General features: G+C 42.7%; 1 protein-coding gene across 1 annotated transcript in view; it reads left to right on the forward strand.

The window, feature by feature from the left end:
- Nucleotides 1-21,720, forward strand: part of slc9a9 (solute carrier family 9 member A9) — a 323,375-nt gene that overhangs the window by 239,506 nt on the left and 62,149 nt on the right. The window contains exon 13 of the mRNA XM_033031006.1: nucleotides 7,892-7,940. Coding sequence (XP_032886897.1) covers nucleotides 7,892-7,940 — 49 coding nt within the window. The remainder of the gene's footprint in view (nucleotides 1-7,891; nucleotides 7,941-21,720) is intronic.

Here is a 21,720-nt window from a genome sequence, read left to right on the forward strand (position 1 = left end):
GTCACAGTAGTCAAAATTCACTTATTCTACAGATGTTTGATATAATCACTATAATGGGCGGTTGGTAAAGCTGCTGCCTCACAACACCAGAGATCCGGGTTTGATCCTGATCTCTGGAGCTGTCTGTGTGGAGTATGCACGTTCTCCCTGTGGGTTTTCTCCAGTTTCTTCCCACATGCCAAAGACATGTGGGTCTGTAGGTTAATTGGCCTCTGTAAATTACTACTAGTGTGAAGAGAATGGATGAGTTGGGATAGTACAGAATTAGTGCGAACGGCTGATCGATAGTCGGCATGGACTTGACGGGCTGAAGGGCCTTTTTCTATGCAGTTTCTCTAAACTAAACCTAAACTTACCTGTAGTTTTCCGATCTCCCAGCCCCTGTTTGAATTAATTGCCCTTTAAAGAGAATCACTAGTAAAATGCTCATTGACACTAATTCAAGAAATTAAAAACAAAACTATAACTTTTGTTTTTACGGAGGCAACGTGAAGATTCTGTGCAAATTAAGGAAAGACATGAATGAGAATAACTTAAAAGCAACATTTAAAAAATAGTATGCAATTTTAAAGTTTTCATATATGAAAATTAATTGCTGGGGAGGTTTTTCAGCAGTAATTATGATTTGCCATGCCATTAAAAATTCAATAACTCATAATTGAAAGTGGCCTGAGTTTTCATCAGTATTTCATGCAAGGCCAATGGGTGATTACTCCAGCTTTACGACAGGACCGTGATCTTCGGAGAATTCCATCTGCCAAGACTGCAGAGGAGCAGGATATCACTGACAGCATTCTTCACATTTCTGCTTATAATTATACATTTTGAGATGCCAGAAGTTGCTGTAAATAACAGCAAGCATTTGTAGCCTCGCCATTACGAGTGCTGCAAAACCTGTGCCAAGTTTCCTTCCTTCATGAAATAGTTTTGGCAAAGGAAGATCTGTAATTTTTTTTAAAATGAACATCTGCTGTGTTGTAGTTTAAATTGTGAAATTATCCACAATCCCATTTCAGTCAAGATCTCTTTTTTATATTTTGTGAACATATTTCTACCTCAAATGGTAAATGCAGAATATTGGGCAGATTAAAACGTTTTAATTTGCTTTGGATTTTTCTCTGCTACCAATGCCATCAATAAAAGACCAGAGTCTCTCACATGTTTTTAATTCAAGATTAAAAGTACAATGCATTTATAAAGTCTTCATAACATAGTAAAACTTTCAAGGTGCTTCACAGGAAGATTATCAGACAAAATTTTCAACTGGCCAGAAGAAGATGTTAAGGCAGATTGATAAACTGGATTTTAATGTGTCTTCAAGGGGGAAATAGAAGTGGAGAGGCGGGCAGGCGGAAATGCTTTATTTGAGCTGCTTTAAAATTATATTTTACAAAACCTATTGTTTCTTCATTAATACCTATCTCTTCCCTGTCACTGGAGCTACAGTATGTGCCTTGAAATCACTGAGCTCAGAACCTTGTCAGCTGAAAACATGCCTGCAAGTAATGCAGCAATTAAAATCAGGAGTATAAGCGAAGTGCAGAGATCCCAGAGGGCTGTTGGATACTCTTTATTGAGTCTGTCTTTTCCTTGGATATTGGGAGCAACAGGGAAAGATTCCTCTGGAGCTAAATAAATGTGGAACAAAATGCACATTTGCAGCATTCATGCGGGTGAAGCATTTCCTGGCACAAATACCACCCAGAAGCAGTCACACCAGAGCACCTCTCTGTCGATGCCAAGTGTATGAAGCTATAAGCAATGCTCCTATTTCAGTGCAAACCTTAGACTAAGCAAATGTAATGTTAAATATTATAAATGTTTAGAATTAATGATGGTAAGTTCATTGAGGTTGCAAAATTTTAAAACTGGTGCCAAGTACAAAATCACTCAAGCTGTACTAATTGGCCTCAGGTTTAACAGATAATGTAATGAAAGTGCAGGCAGGGGGCTCGAACGCTGCTCACGGAGTTTGGCTGTCGATTGAGTGCAGCTGCAGGGAGGGACCGCGCCGGTCCGGAGGTTGGGAGAGAGAGAGAGGAGACACTGAGTAGTAATAGTAGGGAAATATTGTATTGGGGTATCGGCCGACGGCCTGTATAGGTCCGGTAAACGGTGCTCTGGCACTATTCCCTGCTGTTACAAAATGACAGGAGAGAGTGGGTCTAGTGGTATGGAGGCCAGTGGAGGAGAGGATAATGAAGGAAATGTTGAGAAGGAGTGGGAAACCGTGGGAACACGGGGTAGTCCCAGGAAGAGCAGCCGTAAAAGAAGGAAAAGCAATATTGGTGGATCGGAGAGTGAAGACAAGGAACCAGAAAAGGAACCAGAAAAGGAAATTTCGTTAAATGTAGTGGTGAGGTTTGAAGGAGAAGGAGGAGTAAAGAAGATAGAGCCAATGAAGCTGACAAAAATAATCAGAGCCCAGGTTGGGGAAGTAAAGTATGCAAGAGTGCTGGAAGATGGAAACATGCTAATAGGGTGCAACAGTGAGGCTCAAGTTGAAAAGGCAATGAAAATGAACAAGATTGACAAAATCAAAATAATCAAAGTAGTGAGAGTGGGAGAACGGAGGAGGGCAGGGTGTAAAGGGGTTATCTATGGAATCCCTCTCAAAGTCAATATGAGTGAACTGGTTCAGGAACTCAGAAAGAGATGTGAATTAATTATGAATGCCAAAAGAATGACCAAAGGAGCAAAGAAAGAGGAAACTGAGTCAGTCCTGCTTGAATTCAAGACAGAATCCCTTCCAAAAGTGGTCCATTTTGGATTCATGCGATATAGTGTAAGAGAGTACGTACCCAAACCAATGAGGTGCTTCAAATGTCAGAAATTTGGGCATATAGCTAAAATGTGCAAGGGGGCGAGGAAATGCGCAAGGTGTAGTGGGGACCATGAATATGGTCAGTGTGGAGAGGGGGTCAGACCAAAGTGCTGTAATTGTGGAGGAGAGCATAGTGTGGCTTACTGGGGCTGTGAGGTGATGAAACGTGAAGCTGAAGTACAAAACATAAGAGTGAAGGAAAAGGTCTCCTATGCAGAGGCAGTAAAAAAGGCTGACCCTACAAAACAGATGAATGAAAGAAGGATCAGGAGGGAGCAAGATATGGGCATAATGGAAACAATAAAAGAAAAAGAAAAGAGTATATGGAAAGAAAAGAAAAACCTGGTTATATTTATAGCAGGAGTAATAAATGCGACAGCAGAAGTAAAATCCAAAACAGAAAGGATCCAAATCATTGTAAAGGCTGCAGTCCACCACTTGGGCATGGCAGGATTGAAGTGGGAGGAAATACATGATGGTCTCAGTATCCAGGCGAGCCAAGAGTCAACATGTGTGGGTTAATAATATTAATGTTAATCCTACAATGGAATGCAAGAAGCTTGTTAGCCAATGGGCAAGACTTTAAGCAATTCATAGACAGTAGGAAGGAAAAACCAGATGTCGTATGTATCCAGGAAACCTGGTTGAAACCAAGTTTAGATTTTGTTCTATATGATTATGTTGCAGTGAGATGTGATAGGGGAAATGGGGGAGGAGGGGGTTGTGCCACTTTCATTAAAAAAGGGATACCATACAAGGTATTAGGAATTGGGCAGGAACAGGAATATGTGGTAATAGAAGTGTGGTCTGAGAGGAGGAAAATAGTGGTAATAAATTACTATAATCCATGTAAGCGATTAGAGGTCAATAAGTTACAGGAAGTAGAAGGCCAGAGCAAATCTAATGTTATTTGGTGTGGGGACTTTAACGCACATAATACATTATGGGGCAGTGGAAAGTCAGATAATAATGGACAGGTAATTGAGGAATTATTAAATGATGGTAATCTAGTATGTCTAAATGATGGAAAGAAGACCAGGGTAGATGTTAGGACAGGGAAGGAGTCTGTGTTGGACCTTACACTTGTTTCTAATAGGATTGCTGCTAAATGTAACTGGGAAGTATATGAAAAGGGTACCATAGGAAGTGATCATCATCCTGTGCTATGCAAAATAAATATTACTTTAACTATGAGTAAAGAAAACAGAAGTGGACGATGGGTGTTTGGAAAGGCTAATTGGGAGAAATTTAAGGAGGAAAGTGATAGATATGTAAAACCGATACAAGAAGAGACAGATATAGAAAACTTTGAGAATAAATTGTCAGAAGGTATCAAAAGAGCAGCATTAGTTTCCATACCTAAAAGTAAAGGAAGATCAAAAAGGAAAGCTGTGCCATGGTGGGACAATAAATGTAAAGAGGCAGTGGTGAATAGAAACAGAGCATTCAGATTATTAAAAAGAACTCATAACTACCAACACATGATTAATTACAAACAGGCTCAGGCAATTGTAAGGAGGACTATAAGACAAACAAAAAGAGCATATTGGAGGAAGTATTGTGATTCAATTGGAAACACAACACAGGTAGGGGAGATATGGGGGATGATTAAAAAAATGGAAGGTGATAAAAGGGAGTGGAGTTATCCTATCCTAACAAATGGAGATCAAACTGTAGTCTCAAATAAAGACAAAGCAGAACTAATGGTTAACACTTTTAGTAGGGTTCACAGCTCCCACAACTTATCAGATGAAGGAAGAAGAGGTAGGGAAAGAACAAGAGAGGAAAATGTTGAGGCCTTACAAAGGAAAGGTATCACAGAGGACAAGTACAATATTCCATTTAATTTGGGGGAGCTAAAGAGAGCTCTGGCCAAGTGTAAGAACTCAGCCCCAGGGAAGGATGATATTTGCTACATAATGATAAAGCATCTAAGTGAGGAGGGACTCCAAAAGATACTTGCACTATATAACAAGGTGTGGGAAGAAGGGCGAATACCGGAGAGGTGGAAGGAAGCAATCATTGTGCCTATTAGGAAACCAGGGAAAGATGCAAGTAATCCAGTAAATTATAGACCTATAGCTTTAACAGCACACATGTGTAAACTGATGGAAAGAATGGTAAATGAAAGATTAATGCATCTAATGGAAAAAAACGGTATAGTGGCTAATTATCAGAGTGGCTTTAGAAAAGGGAGAGGTACTAATGATCCAGTTCTGTGCTTGGAAGATGATATAAGGAAAGCACAAGTTAAAAAAGAATCTGTGGTTACTGTATTTTTTGATGTAGAGAAGGCTTATGATACCAGGTGCGACAAAGGTTCACCTGTATCTCCTCCAACCTCATCTACTGCATCCGCTGCTCTAGATGTCAGCTGATTTACATCGGTGAGACCAAGCGTAGGTTGGGCGATCGTTTCGCCGAACACCTCCGCTCAGTCCGCAACAACCTACCTGACCTCCCGGTGGCTCAGCACTTCAACTCCCCCTCCCATTCCCAATCCGACCTCTCTGTCCTGGGTCTCCTCCATTGCCAGAGTGAGCAACAGCGGAAATTGGAGGAACAGCACCTCATATTCCGTCTGGGGACCTTGCGTCCTTATGGCATTAACATTGAATTCTCCCAATTTGGCTAGCCCGTGCTGTTTCCTCCCCTTCCTTAACCCTCTAGCTGTCTCCTCCCACCCTCCCATCCGCCCGCCCTCGGGCTCCTCCTCCTCCACCTCCTCCCCTTTTCCTTCTTTCTTTCCCCACCCCCCATCAGTCTGAAGAAGGGTTTCGGCCCGAAACGTCGCCTATTTCCTTCGCTCCATAGATGCTGCTGCACCCGCTGAGTTTCCCCAGCAATTTTGTGTACCTTCGATATTCCAGCATCTGCAGTTCCCTTTTGAACACAAGGCTTATGATATGTTGTGGAGAGAAGGTCTTCTAATAAAGCTGCATTTAATGGGAGTAGGAGGAAATATTTTTAACTGGATAATGGATTTTCTTAACGGTAGAAGTATCCAAGTTAAAATAGGGTCAGACATCTCTAGTAAATGTGTAGTCGAGAATGGAACTCCCCAAGGAAGTGCGATAAGCCCGATCCTATTCTCAATCATGATTAATGATATATTTGCAAACATTCAACCAGAGATGGGGCGATCGCTCTTTGCAGATGATGGCAGCCTATGGAGAAAGGGGAAGAATATAGATTTTATCGTGGAAAAAATGCAGCAAGGGATAGCCCAGGTGGAAGAGTGGGGAGTGAAATGGGGTTTTAAATTCTCTATAGAGAAGACAAAGACAATGGTTTTCACAAGGAAGAAAATTAAAGAGGATGTCCAGTTAAAACTATACGGCAACAATTTGGAAAGAGTAAAAGATTTCCGTTTCCTGGGAGTCCATTTTGACTCCAGATTGACATGGAGGGTCCACATTACAAAAATAATTGGAAAATGCAAAAAAGCCATCAATGTAATGAGATGCTTAGCAGGCTTAGAGTGGGGAGCAGATATATTATCTCTTAAACATATCTATGTATCACTGATCAGATCCAGACTAGAGTATGGCAGTATAGCTTATGGATCAGCATCTAAGTCAGTGTTGTCCGAGTTGGACAAAGTCCAAGCGGAAGCTCTAAGAATCTGTATAGGAGGTGTGCGGACGTCACCTGTATGTGCACTACAGGTGGAAACTGGGGAGATGCCGTTGAGACTGCGCCGCAGACAACTAATGGCTAATTACTGGCTAAGCCTTAAGGGTCATGGAGAGAACCACCCAACAAAACAGGTAGTACAGGAGTGCTGGGAGAGAGGGGTGGCTCAGTCTGGAAGCTTCGGCTGGGTTGGAGGAGGTGTGGCAAGGGACATGGAAGTAGAGGACAAAGAGTTCTGCCCTGCAGTATTGTGGCCATCTGTCCCAATATGGTTACTGAACATCCCAAAAGTTGATCTGGAGATATGGGAGGCAAAAAGGAGGGAAAAAAATTCGGACCTAAAAACAGAATACCATAACCATATATATAATAGATACAGGGAACACCTCTTAATCTTCACAGATGGATCAAAGGACCCAGTAGCTGAAACAACAGGGGCAGCTGTGGTAGTGCAAGGGATGAATGTTGAGATTTGCAAAAGAACAAATAACTATTTGGCAGTGTATACAGTGGAACTGTACGCTATTTTGATGGCAGTTTGGTGGATAGAACAGGTGCAACCATGCAAAGTATTAATATGTAGCGACTCATTGTCTGCAATCCAGAGTATTGGGTCTGGTGCATCCCATAGGCGGCCTGACCTAGTGTATGAAATTCTACTACTATTAAGCCAAGTAACAAGGAAGGGCAGTGACGTGACTTTGTTGTGGGTCCCAGCACACATTGGTGTGCTAGGAAATGAAAAAGTGGATAAATTAGCAAAAGAGGCCGTTAAAAAAGAGAACATAGAGGTAAACTTACAATTATCCAAATCTGAAGGAAAACACATTGTGTGGAAGAAAATAAATCAGGAATGGCAACAATACTGGGAACAGGAGACAAAGGGGAGACACCTCTATTCGCTACAAAATAGAGTGGGCATTACAGCAAGAAGAGGGGGGAACAGGAGAGAACAGGTAGTATTAGCAAGATTGAGGATAGGACACACTCACCTGAACAGCACATTAAAAATGTTGGGAAAACACCCTACTGGGCTGTGTGAGGAATGCCATCAGCCGGAAACAGTTCAGCATGCTCTAGTTGCATGTAGAAGATATGAAACAGAAAGAAGAGTTTTGATCAGTGAAATGAAGAAAATTAGAATGACAGATATATCAGAAAAGAACATTCTAGAGTATGGAGGGGAAGGAAAAGGAGTAAAGGTGTTGTTTAATTTCTTGAGGGCCTCTGGCCTTATAAAAAGGATATAATGTAAAGACATGAGGACTGTGGAGTGAAGCCAGAAGGTGGCAGCAATGCAACATTGTGGATGCCGGCTGCCATAAAACTCCAAAGAAGAAGAAGAAGTAGAAGTGCAGGCAGGTTGGCCCTAAGGCCATGGCTCATTGAGAGAAGCCTTCACTGATTCTATTCATTTTCTCTGTATTTCAGGGTGGATGTGAACCCAGATGATGAGCTCAACCTAGAAACTTTACATGTGGTAAGTATTAAAAAAAATAAAACCAATATTCACTGTAAATAAAACAGTGCATCATTTGAGCAACTTCAAAAGATATTTTACAAATCCCATTAATTTTTTCATTAATATATCTCCTCCCTGTCATTCAAGCCATTTGCCTTGTTCTGGATTGGCACATGGGTTCTTCCTTTTGCTCTGTATTTTATAAAATCAATGGGGTGTGAGAAACAGACAAACGTCACCCATTCCTTCTATCCCGAGATACTGCCTGTCCCGCTGAGTTGCTCCAGCATTTTGTGTCTCTCTTCTGCTTGAGATTTTCTCAATCACAAAGGTTTTTATTGCATGCATTGAATATGTGTTATGTAGAAATTGCATGTTGTATTTTAATTTAGTTTTGCTATGTTTAGAGATACAGGGTGGAAACAGGCCCTTCAGGCCACCAAGCTCATGCCAACCACAATCACCCATACAATAATTCTATCCTGCACACTAGGGACAATTTACAGAAACTAATTGACCTACAAATGTGTAGGTCTTTGGAGTGTGGGAGGAAATCGGAGCACCTGGAGAAAACCCACATGGTTACAGAGAATGTCTAATCTCCATATAGACAGCACCTGCAGTCAGGATCAAACCGGGTCTCTGTCACTGTGAGGCAGCAACTATACCACTGCACCGCCCTGTCAAAATTTGGTAACGTTGAAATTAATGCCTAATATACTATAATTCAAATGAGGACGAATTTTTGTTCTACAATTTTTCTAAATGATGTTCTAAAGTGGAGTGAATCTGTGACTACTATTTTTACACTTGTCCAATATTTAATATTTTAAAATATTTGCATGACAATTTGCTGAAAGTACAATCTGGAAACAGCAAAACTCAGAAAATCAGAATCAGAATGCTTTATTGTCATTGCATGTGTCACATACAACGAGATTACTGTGTCTATCCATTTAAAAGAACTTCAAACATTCACATACTCATACTTTTTACACTCCCTCCCTCCCCAAACCCACCCATGGATTCACATTTACATAAATTAACACTGTCTCCCACCCCCCCTCCTTCCCCACAACCCGCTCCCGAGACAGAGTTCAGTTCCAAGATTGCTGATGGGTAAAAGCTGTTCTTGAGTCTGGCAGTGCGTGACTTTAGCGACCTGTACCTTTTTCCTGAGGGCAGCAGTGTGAAAAGGTGGTGACAAGGATGTGTAATGTCTTTCACGATATTACAGGTCCTGCTGCGGCATCTGGAGTGGTAAATGTCCTCCAGAGGGGGCAGGGGGAGTCCAATGATACCCTGGGCAGTTTTTATCACCCTCTGGAGAGCTGCTCTGTCAGCTGCTGAACAGTTCCCAAACCAGGCAGTTATGCAGTAAGTCAGTATGCTTTCTACCGAACAGCGGTAGAAAGACTCCAGCAGTTTAGCAGACAGATGGGCCTTCCTCAGTGTTCTGAGGAAGTAAAGTCTCTGTTGCGCCTTTTTTACAACTACAGCAGAGTTCACAGACCATTTAAGATCCTCACTGATGTTGATCCCCAGAAATTTAAAACTAGGCACCCTCTCCACCTCCTCGCCCCCTATCTCCAGTGGCCTGAGCTCCGCTCTATGTCGCCTGAAATCAGTGATGATCTCCTTTGTCTTTTTAGTGTTCAGAGAGAGATTGTTGTGAGCACACCACTCAGAAAGTCTGTGCACCTCCTCTCTATAGGCGACCTCGTTCCCATTTGAGATGAGCCCCACCACGGTTGTATCGTCCGCAAATTTTATGATCCTATTTGCGGGGTGATGGGGCAAGCAGTCATGTGTGTATAGGGCGTAGAGGAGCGGACTGAGCACACAGCCCTGCGGTGCTCCTGTGCTGAGGGTCAGGGATGTCGAGGTGTAGGGTCCAAGTCTCACCGTCTGTGGGCGTTCACTGAGAAAGTCCAATATCCACCGACACAGTTGACTGCTGAGGCCAAGGTCTAGCATTTTTGTGATCAGCTTGCTGGGTATGATTGTATTAAAAGCTGAGCTGTAATCAACAAAAAGCATCCTGACATATGACCCCTTCTCCTCTAGGTGTTGTAGTGCAGCATGGAGGACAGTGTTTATGGCATCCTCTGTAGATCTATTAGCCCTATATGCATACTGGTGTGGGTCGAGTGAGGGGGGGAGAGATAATTTAAGGTGACCTAGGACCAGCCTTTCAAAGCACTTGGAGACTACAGATGTAAGAGCAACGGGCCTGTAGTCATTGAGGGAGTTGATGATTGTCTGCTTGGGCACCGGGATGATAGTGGTGGTTTTCAGGCACACTGGCACGGAGGAGTGTGCTAGGGAAAGGTTAAAAATGTCTGTGAATACCCCAGCGAGCTGGTGAGCACAGTCCCGGAGCACCCTGCCTGGGATCTCATCCGGGCCAGCAGCCTTACTAGCATTAACAGTTCTCAGGGCCCGCTTTACCTCCTCTAACTGGAGGGTAAGTGGCTGGTCAGCAGGGTCCAGTTGGAGAGAGGTTCTTTCATTCGGACCTCTCTCGAAACGGGCAAAAAAGTGGTTGAGCTCCTCTGCCAGCGATGTCAAAATGGGTTAGAAACAGGGAACTGCAGATGCTGGTTTTCGCAAAGTGCTGGAGTAACTCAACGGGTCAGGCAGTAACTCTGGAGAACATGGATACGTGACGTTTCAGGTCAGGCCCCCTCTTCAGCTTGAGTTACTCCAGCACTTTGTGTCCTTAAAGGAAATGAGATGGTTGGAACCAAGTGAACAGAACTGGGTATCCGTTTGAAGGATTGAGAACTTCACTACACAAGGGTGTACAAATGCAGAATAAGGTGCACATTTACCACAATCGCAGTGTTTCATGCAGATGAAGCATTTCCTCGCAGAGGCCCCAGCAAGAAATACAGTCACAACAGAGCAGCTCACTGTGCTGCCTGCGAGTTCAGTTGTTATTTCCTTTACATTTCCGTTGAGTTTGTAAAAACCTCACACTGTCCCAATCCACTGTGAACTGTCATCTGCATTGGTTTTTGCACATGTACCTTTAATTTTTTCTCTTATAACACTTCTGAGTCTGTTGCTTGTTGCCGGTAATCTAACCTCAATATGTCATAACCACACACACCTAGGTGTACTTCAACAAAAACACCAGAGTGCAGAAAATAAATTCTCAGTGAAAGAAGTATGAATAAACCTTTCTCACTGTAACCAAGGAAGCGCAGGAGTATTTAGTGTATCCTGCCTTGAATTTAAAGCAATTAATTTAGCTGCCACTCTGTTCCCTAGCTTTCATAGGTTTCAGGAAGCCCTGTAAACTCATGAATATGTCATTACATTTGGTTGTTGATTGAGATCTCACCCTGGTTGAGCAATTAACATCTGTTAATAGGCATTCCACATCTCTGAGCTGCCCTGAAGAGGCTGAACATGTTTCAGTTAAATGCATAAAACCAGCACAGGAAAAGGCCCTTCCGCCCAAAGGTGTCTGAGTTAACCACATAGTCAATTTAAACTGTTCATCTACCTCTGACACCTCTCTGCCCTGTCTTGATCAATCTGCCTCAATCACAGGGGACTGACTATCGATGTGCGTCTACGACAATCCTACCAACTCCCAGTTTTCCTCCCACCCTACCTCTTGCAGACACTGCCCTCTACCCTCAGTTTCTCTTTCTCCGCCACATCTGCTCCCAAGATGAGACTTTCCATTCCAGAATATCCGAAATGTCCTCTTTCTTTAGTAACTGTGGTTTCTCCCCTGTTATATAGATGTCCCCCTCAACTGCTTCTCCTCTGTGTCCTGTACTTCTGCTCTCGGGCTCCCTCTCCCCAGATGGAGCAAGAAAAGAGTTTGCCTAGGCTCCTGTACATCGGCAAGACCAAGCACGGACTTGACGAGCACTTTGCCGAACAGTTGCAATTGGCCTACTGGATCTTCTGGCTGCTTATCATTTTAACTCCTCTTTGCATTCCCAAATTGACCTGTCAGTCCTGGGCTTCCTCCAGAGGGAGTCCACGTGCAAACTGGAGGAACTACTTCATATTCTCCTTGGGAAGCTTACATTGAATTCTCCAATGTCATGTAAATAAACCTCCCCTTCCCCCTTCTTCCCTCCCCCCCCCCTCCCTCACAAACCGTTTGAAGAAGGGTCCCAGCACCAAAATATCACCTATCCATCTTCTCTAGAGATGCCATCTGATCTGCTGGGTTACTCAAGCATTTTGTGTCTTATTTTGTAAACTGCAGTTCCTCATTTCTACAATGATCAATATCACTCCTTTCCATATATGTACATGTGACAGTCTATATGTCTCTTAAACAATATGATCATATCTACTTCTACCACTTCCCCTGGCAGTGCTTTTCAGGCACCCTACTGCGCTCTGTGTAAAAAAACTTACCTTTTAAATCTTTCATCTTCGTACCTTTTACCTTAAAACTATGCTCTCAAGTGTTTGATATTTCCACCCTGTGAAAGGACTAAGGCACTCTACTCTGTCTCTGCCTCTCATCATTTTATATACTTCTGTCAGGTTGCCCCTCAGCCTCTAATATAGCAAAGATCAGTGTGGATCAGTGGGCTGGAGCTGGCTCTCTGGTGGATTCCTCATCGTTTGCACCTCACCTTCGTTTACCTTTTGCACAGCAGGTTCAAATCTCCCCGTTCACTCTTCCAGGGAAAAACTCAACCCTAAATCTATTTCAGCTTCTACACTACAACCTTCTTGTCCATGTAGTTTAAACGTAATTAAGCTTTACAGGTGAAACTTTATCAAGAGCATTTTCAGACTCCAACTAATTAAACTTCAATTACATCTAACTCGAGACAACCCTGTACATAAAAACATAAGGAACAGGAGCATGTGTAAAACAATCTGCACTTTGACCTGGCTCCACTATTCAATAAGATTACGGTTTATCCAATCTTGGCCTTGCCTCCACTTTACTCCAAGAAGTACTGGCCCAATTTGCCCAACCTGGTGAATATTCTCTGCACCTCTATCAATCCAAGAGATGCTGCCTGTCCTGCTGAGTTACTCCAGCATTTTGTGTCTACCTTCGATTTAAACCAGCATCTGCAGTTCTTTCCTGCACATCTCTATCAGTCCAAATAGCTTTCCCTTAGCCATGGGTATCAAAGCAGTACAGATGTAGTCCCACTAACATACTGTGAAGTTAAACTACCCTACTTTATGCTCAATACCCCTTGCAATAATAAGTACTTAGCCTTCCTAAGTACTTGCTGTGTCTTCGTGTAATTTTATTTTGCGCTTGAAACAATCTGATTTAAAATTCCTCTGCCTCTCAACTTTGTGTAATTTCAGTAGATTTAAATAATAATGTTCTTTTTTTTCCATTCATCCAAAGTGGATAGCATCACATCTTCTCTCATTTTACTCCCTCTGCCAACATTACTTCAAGTACAATTGAAAGTGTCTGTGGAGGAAATAATTTCAAAGCTATATCAGAATTCTGTTAAAGACATATATTCTTCAAATGATTGGTGGCTACCAGAAAGAAGCAATGGCCACAACACTGGCCCACTAATGGCCACAACACTGGCCCACTAATGGCCACAACACTGGCCCACTAATGGCCACAACACTGGCCCACTAATGGCCACAACACTGGCCCACTAATGGCCACAACACTGGCCCACTAATGGCCACAACACTGGCCCACTAATGGCCACAACACTGGCCCACTAATGGCCACAACACTGGCCCACTAGTGGCCACAACACAGACCCAACAGTGGCCACTACATTGACCTAACAATTGCCACAATGCTGACCCAGCAATGGCCACAACACCACTGACCCTTTCATCCTCGTAGATGATCTTATGATATTGAACGGACCAGGTGTTCAATCTGTCACAGTACATTTCACGTCAAATTGTCATAACCGAAGGTGCAATTACATTTGGGGACACTTATTTTTTAGAATTGCATATTTATCGAAGTGCATGGATTCAAAACCTACACTGACTTTTACAAGAATACATGTTGAAGTTTAATCTCTTGTAGTCATTCCTTCGAAGTCTCTCGATGAACTCTACATGGTTGATCTTACTTCAGAAATATTTCCTTTGCTTCATGCCTCATGTTACAATGCTCACTTTTTTTAGCCTCTTTCTTTAACTTCCTTTTAATTTTAATGTTAATTTAACTGTGTTTTCACTGTGAGAATGTTTAAACACCCCCACTCATCTCAGATTTGATGTGATAAGCTTGTGACTTTATAAATGATTAATTCATTCGAACAAGAGCCTTCTCTAACATTCCTGCTCTCTTCCATGAGGTTATTTTCTCTGACCTATCGAAACAACAATGGAACAACAGAGGTATTGATGTTGACAACCTGCTGAGCAAGTGAAAAATATTAGACATTAAAAGCAATAACTGTTTTCATGTCTTATGGATGTGATTCATGTTAAAGCTGTCTACTCATTCACCAGCATTGATGGCATGGAGTCGTACAGAACAGAAATAGGGCTGTCAGCTCATGATGATCTTTTTAGATACAAAGAACTGCAGATGCTGGTTTACACAAAAGGGCACAAATTGCTGGAGTAACGGAACGGGTCAGGCAGCATCTCTGGAGAACATGGATGGTTCATGATTCAGGTCAGGGACCCTTCTTCAGACTAGATTGTAGTAGGGGGGCGGGGGAGATGAGGACGGCTGAGAGTGGGGAGAGGCAGGACAGAGCCTGGCAGGCAATAGGTGAACATGGGCGAGGGTGGGCTTTGATAGGCAGATGGCTGGAAATTGGAGCAGAAGTTGTAAAACAGACTGATTGAAGGATTGCAAATTGTGAAGTCAGAGGAAGGAATGTAGCGGAGCATGAGGAGTAGGGGAGAAATGGATGCAAACCCAAGAGTGGGACACAGGGAAATTGAATGCAACTGTTCAGCAAAGTGGTAGCCAAGTCTACGCCTACCCTACCTATGCCTCTCAAAATTGTATATACTTCTATCGGGTCTCCTCTCAGCCTATGATGCTCCAGAGAAAACAATCCAAGTTTGTCCAATCTCTCCTTATGGCGAATACCCTCTAATACATTCTGGTAAACCTCTTCTGCACTATTTCCAAAGCCTCCGCATCCTTGCTGCACACAACCTCGTCTGCCATAACTCACTGAAAAATGTAAACACTGAATCCCACTTGACAACAGGGTGGTGCATCTAGTTACAGATGTCCAGTGCTATCTGTCTGGAGATTGTACACTCTCACTATAATTTGATGCTCTACTTTCCTCCCAAATCCTGAAGACACAGGTTGGAAAGTTAATTGGCAACTGTAAATTGCCCTGGTAGAAAGGTAAGTGCTAGAATCTGGGAGATGGATATACAAGGATATACAAGAATGAACATTTAGAATGGATTACTAGAAAAGGTAGTGGAGTAATGGGATTGCTCTGTGAGCTGGCATAGTGTCAGTGGACCAAATGGCCTCCTAGGTCATACACATTGTATGACATACACTGTGCTTACCTGCCCACAGCTTGTGTTCAGAACCATCTCCGATCCCTACTGGTCCTGTGGTCCTGCCAGTATTGTACAGAATATTCTGTGTGGTCAACTAGAACACAAGTCATGGACTATCCTTGTGACAGCCTTTTGACTAATCGAGACGTGGCAGTCCTAAAGGGGTTAGGCACATAATGGACCAAATGTCTGTGTCTTTGCTCTAAGTACTTTCGAACAAACTTGCAGATCTGCTGCTTCACAGCTTCAGTGACTTGGGTTTTATCTTGCGCTATCAGTTTGGATGTTCTTGTGACTGAATGGATTTCCTCTGGGTAGTCTGGCTTCCTCCCATGTCTCAAAGACATGCAAGTTAGTCAGTCAGTTGATTGTCTTCTGTAAAGTGTCTCCAATGTGTAGGTGAATGGTAGAATTTGGTGGGGAGGGAGGGGAGGGGAAGATGGTGGGAATGTGGGTAGAATAAAAACAGGTCAGTGCCGGGTTAAGTTAAATGGGTGCTTGATGGTCAGCACAGACTCGGTGAACTACAGGACCTGTTTCAGTGCGTTATTTTAATTAACAAAGTTTGTCCCTCAACTCAGTAAGAAATGAGACACTCCCAGACACAGTGTTCTACATTTCTGTGCTGCTACAGTATGTGCAGTCTCGCAAATCTGGAAGACACAGGCACAGGCACTTCAGTTAACCTGCGGTTCTCTATGTACCTGCCAATACTGTAGCTGTCACTACAATCCAGCTCACATTCATTGTCTCTAACACATGACCACATTTCATTCATTTAATTTGATCCTCAAAGGTTTTCTGTAGCCGTGTCAATGTTGACATTATTCAGACCGTTGAAATCCAACGTGAAAAAAAATACATTGGAGAAATGTCAGAAATTCTATTCCAAATAGTAACTGATAACAGTGAAGGAATAATGAAAGCTCTGCTGTAGAAACAAACAACTGCAGATGCTGGTTTAGAAAAAAGAACACAAGGTGCTTGAGTAACTCAGCGGGTCAGGGAGCATCTATGGAGAACATAGATAGGTGGTGATTCGGGTCAGCATCCTTCTTCAGACTGAACAAAGCTATGCTACCTAATGCACAGGATGAGTTAAAACAAAGGTACACAAAAATGCTGGAGAAACTCAGCAGGTGCAGCAGCATCTATGGAGCGAAGGAAATAGGCGACGTTTCGGGCCGAAACGTCGCCCATTTCCTTCGCTCCATAGATGCTGCTGCACCCGCTGAGTTTCTCCAACATTTTTGTGTACCTTCGATTTTCCAGCATCTGCAGTTCCTTCTTAAACACATGAGTTAAAACAAAGTCTGATTTACAGGTTTATAAAAAAGGGTATTGAAGATTAAAGAAAAGGGAAATCAAATGGATATTTTCAAAATTGTGAAGTAGATAAAGTGAGAAACATTTTCTTTACAGGTCAGCAAGTTTTAAAAGTTCCCCAAATGTTTTTTTCTCGAAGATTGCATTTTCCTCATGTAATAATAGGAGTGTTAGATGGTGAAGGTGCCTCTCCATGAACAGTTATGATGGAAAATGTATAATGGTTTAAAATAAAACTATAAATAACTGAAAAGGGAAGAATAATAATGGATACAGGAAAATAATAGGAATGTAAGATTGGAGTAATTCCCTTTGACTGAGGAGTTGGTTGATGCTGTATGTCTTCTACTGATTCCTTTGTAAAACTCCAAAATCCTCTACTGCAGCAATTTTCCAGTGAATTTGAATATTTTTATGGGTCCGTGTTCTGCACATTCTTTTTTGAATATCAAAGCATTTCATTCTTTTCAGACAGCTGCTGACATTTCTGAAAGTATTACTCAGAGAATTCACTCAGCGAATGATAAAATGCCTACAGCATGGAATTAGGCATATCAGGGATGCATGATAAAGGCCACTTAAGGTCACCTGCATATGGTCCTCTGAAGATATCATTCAGTTGGTCCAATTCTCCATATTTCTACCCGTCTATCTATTTGTTTTTACCTTTGGCTTCTGGGCATGTTGTCTGCCATCCCTCTCTAATTTTGTAATGTTAGTTTAGTTTAGTTAAGTGATACAGCGTGGAAACAGGCCCTTCGGCCCACCGGGTCCGCACCGACCAGTAGTCCCCGTACATGAACACACCCACTAGGGACAATTTTTACATTTACCAAGCCAATTAACCTACAAACCTATACGTCTTTGGAGTGTGGGAAGAAACCAAAGATCCCGGAGAAAACCCACGCAGGTCACGGGGAGAACGTACAAATTCCGTACCGACAACACCCGTAGTCAGGATCGAACCCGAGTCTCAGGCGCTGCATTTGCTGTAAGGCAGCAACTCTACCGCTGCACCACCGTGCCATTCAGTTAAGCATTGTCTGATTTCTACCTTTATTAGGAATACTAGGTTCCTTTAACATGTTTTTAAGATGCCTACCTTTGGGCTTTCAAGATACAGCGTGGAAACAGGCCCTTCAGCCCATCAAGTCTGCGCCAACCATCGACCACTCCATGCACTAGCACTATCCAGCATACTAGTGACAATTTACAATTTACAGTGGCCAATTAACCTACACACCTGTATGTCTTTTGAATGTGGAAGGAAACCAGAGCACTCTGAGAAAACCCACGCAGGTCACAGGGAGAACGTAGAAACTCCGAACAGATAGCACCCGTAGTGAGGATCAAACCTGAGTCTCTGGCAAAGAAGCAACTGCGCCACTGCGCCATTGTGCCGCACAATCATGTTATTATTAAAATATATAACATCCGCATAGAGCATGACAGGTTAAATATTTGTATGACTGGAGAATATCAAACAATAGAACATGGTTACTAGATTAAAGGATGGTCATTTAAAACTGACATGCATAGTAAGTGATCCTTGCAGAGGGTGGTGACTCTGGAATTCTCTACACTGGATGGTTGTTGAAGCTGGATCATGGCGGGTATTTAAAAATAAAGTAGATTGTTTTTTTAAAGATTAGGGAATTGAATGCTATGGGGAACTGGTGCAAAAGAGGTGTTAAGGCCAGGGGTAGATCAGCCATGATGATATGGTAGCACAGACTCAAGAGGCCAAGTTGGCTATTCCTGTGTAGGAAGGGATTGCAGATGCTGGTTTATACCGAAGATGGACACAAAATGCTGGAGTAACTCAATGGGACAGACAGCAGCTCTGGAGAAAAATAATAGGTGACGTTTCGAGTCTGAAGAAGGGTTACAACGCGAAACATCAGCTATCCTTTTTCTCCAGACATGCTGCCTGACCCGCTGAGTTACTCCAGCATTTTTTATCTATCTTTAGTTATTCCGTTCTCTTTTTTTACATTCTTATGCAAAATTTTCTTGAGAGGTGTTCCTTGAAATGTCCACTTTGAGAGTCGTCTACAAGACTGACATTAATTTTTAAGCAATATATCTACAGAGGTTCTGAAATCTTACAGCATTAATAGTCAATAATGTGTCATTTAGTTAACAGCAAGGGCCGGGTGAAGATTTATAAAGTTTTAATCATGTCAGTGCATGAGCAAAGTGTTCTCAGATTGTCACATGAGAAATGTAGTTTTGTCAGGTGAGAATTTTTCATTTTGTTAAGTGGCTTTGTAAAAGGGGCCTTGCATAATGAGGATGGACATCGCCGCTTCCAGCAGGCTTGTTGAAGGCATTGAAAGAAAATTATTCTGCCCAATAGTCAGCATGTATCTGGCAAATGTACAGATAGTCGCAGCAGGGTTTTGTTTCACTTTAGTTTGATTCACAGAAGGAGATGATAAATGAGCTCTGGCACAGCAGGTTGCCTCCAATGTGCCACAGAGTTCTTCCTGGCAGCTTCCCACTTGTCACGTTCTCAGTTCCACTACACAGGGCAAGGCCAGACTCTGTATAAAAGCCAAGCACTTACCCAATCATGGGGAGGGTGAACTCTTGTTTCTCCCTCCATTAAATTCTCCATAAGTTATAGGAGCAGAATTAGGCCATTCGGCCCATCAAGATTGCTATGCCATTCGCTCAGGGCTGATCTATCTTTCCCTCTCAACCCCTTCCCTTCTCCTGCCCTCTCCTCCATAACCCCTGACACCCTTACGAATCAAGAATCTGTCAATCTCTGCCTTAGAAATAACCATTAACTTGGCCTCCAGTGTGTACAGGCCCAGTGCCTTCAAACGCCCATCATACGTTAACCCAATCATTCCTGGGACCATTCTCGTAAACATCCTCTGCACCCTCTCCACATCAACACATCCTTCCTCAAATATGGGGTACAAAACTGCTCCCAATACTCCAAATGCAGTCTGATCAGTGCCTTGTAAAGCCTCAGCATTACATTCCTGTATATTCAAATCCTCACAAAATAAATGCTAGCTTTGAAATTGCCTTCCTTGCTACCGATTTGACTTGCAAATTCACTTTTTGGGAATCGTGTACCAGCACTCCCAGGTCCCTTTGCCCAACCTGTCCAAGTCCTTCTGCAGAGCCCCTGCTTTCTCGATACTACCTGCCCCTCCACCTGTCTTCGTATCATCTGCATTGCAGCATACCAGTTCCAGAGACAAACTTCCAGAGGCAAGAATCTCGAATCTTACTTCTTTTATGAAGACTTTCTCGATCTCAGAATACCACAAAGTATTTTGCAGCCAATTTAGTACTTTGTGTTGGAATTCAGAGGGTCAGGCAGCAACTGTGGAGAGAATAGACACGTAACTCCACAGATGTGCTGCCTGACCCGCTGAGTTCCTCCAGCACCTCATGTTTTGCTCAAGATTCCAATATCTGCAGGTTCTAGTGTCCCCATCAGTACTTTGTGAATAGCACTCATTTTTCAAATAGGTTATCCAATCTATGCACAGCCAGCTTCATAAATAACGGTGTGATTACAACCACATCAGGGACTGGTTGGTGTTGGAGGAGCGCAGAGGAACAGTGGCGGATCATCATTAAACATATATATGTTTAATCTACCCTTCCAAAAGAGCTAATTTCATGCTTCATCAGGACCAGATCATTTGTTTTGTGACACAGTGGCGGAGCTGGTAGAGCCGCTACCTCACATCACCAGAGATCCTGACCTCGGGTGCTGTCTATGAGGATTTTGCACATTCTCCTCGTGACCATGTAGGTTTCCTCCGGTGCTCTAGTTTTCTCCCACATCGCAAAGACGTGTGAGATTGTAGATTGTGTGAGATTACTTTGCCTCTGTAAATTGCCCCCTAGTGTGTAGGGAATGGATGAGAAAGTGGGATAACATAGCACTAGTGTGAACAGGCGTGGATTTGGTGGGTGAAGGGCCCGTTTCAATGCTGCATCTCTAAACTAAACTGAACTGAACGCCGAGGAACAAATGCAACTCACCAGACTGGATTTCTTCTTTCAAGTAATCCTGCGTTGTCCTTTACACTCAGCTGAGAGGAAAGGCAGGGCCTTAGTTAGCAAAGCCAAGCGGAGCCTCTGGAGACCTGTCTGGTTATATTCACTCACATTTACCCGCTTTACCCATTGTACTTTAGTTATGCTTGATTGTATTTACGTATACCTGTAGTATTATCTGAATTGATTGGAAACCATGCAAAACAAAGCTTTTCACCATGCTTTGGTGCATGTAACAATAATAAACCTAATCCTAATCTCTCAAAAGAGAGAGAAACAAGGGCCTGCAGATGCTAGAATCCTGCATGGTACACAAAGTGCTGGAGTAACCCAACAGGTCAGGCTACATCTCTGGAGGACATGGATAGGCGATGTTTAGACCCAAAACATCATCTGGCCGTGTTCTCCAGAGGTGCTGCCTAACCCAATGAGTTACTCCAGCACCTTGTGTTCAAACCCTTAAAAGAGATAGGAGCAGAGATTTAAATGTGACTGCTTTCCAAAAAGCAATCCTTAAGCATCTATTATACACATCCATTCATAAATGCAGACATATTTAAGATGTTCCATGATTCTTTAAGTGGCAAATCCTGTATAACTTAAGTATCATGTACAAACCGACTTTTCTCAGACCTGTCCCCGAGGAGAATGGGCCTAGGCCACACAGAGCAGGCCAAGCTGCTGGAAGAGGAGAAGGAAGAGATAAACAATGTACCTGAACAAGAGAGCACAGCCACATAAGGTCTTCAGGGAGCAGTTCCCTCATTCACACTTTAGTGAGGATCAGTGTGAAATGTCATGAGATTTGCCAAGACATAGATTGTTGTACTTCAAAGATATAGATAGTGTAAACTAGTTCAAGAATCTTGTTTGTGACTGCAACACATATCAATGCTATTATAAAGATAAAGTGATGGATCAGGCAGTATCTGGAGACCTAAACAATGACTATCCATTT

This window comes from Amblyraja radiata, chromosome 13, assembly GCF_010909765.2.
Source record: "Amblyraja radiata isolate CabotCenter1 chromosome 13, sAmbRad1.1.pri, whole genome shotgun sequence".
In the NCBI taxonomy this organism is placed as follows: Eukaryota; Metazoa; Chordata; class Chondrichthyes; order Rajiformes; family Rajidae; genus Amblyraja; species Amblyraja radiata.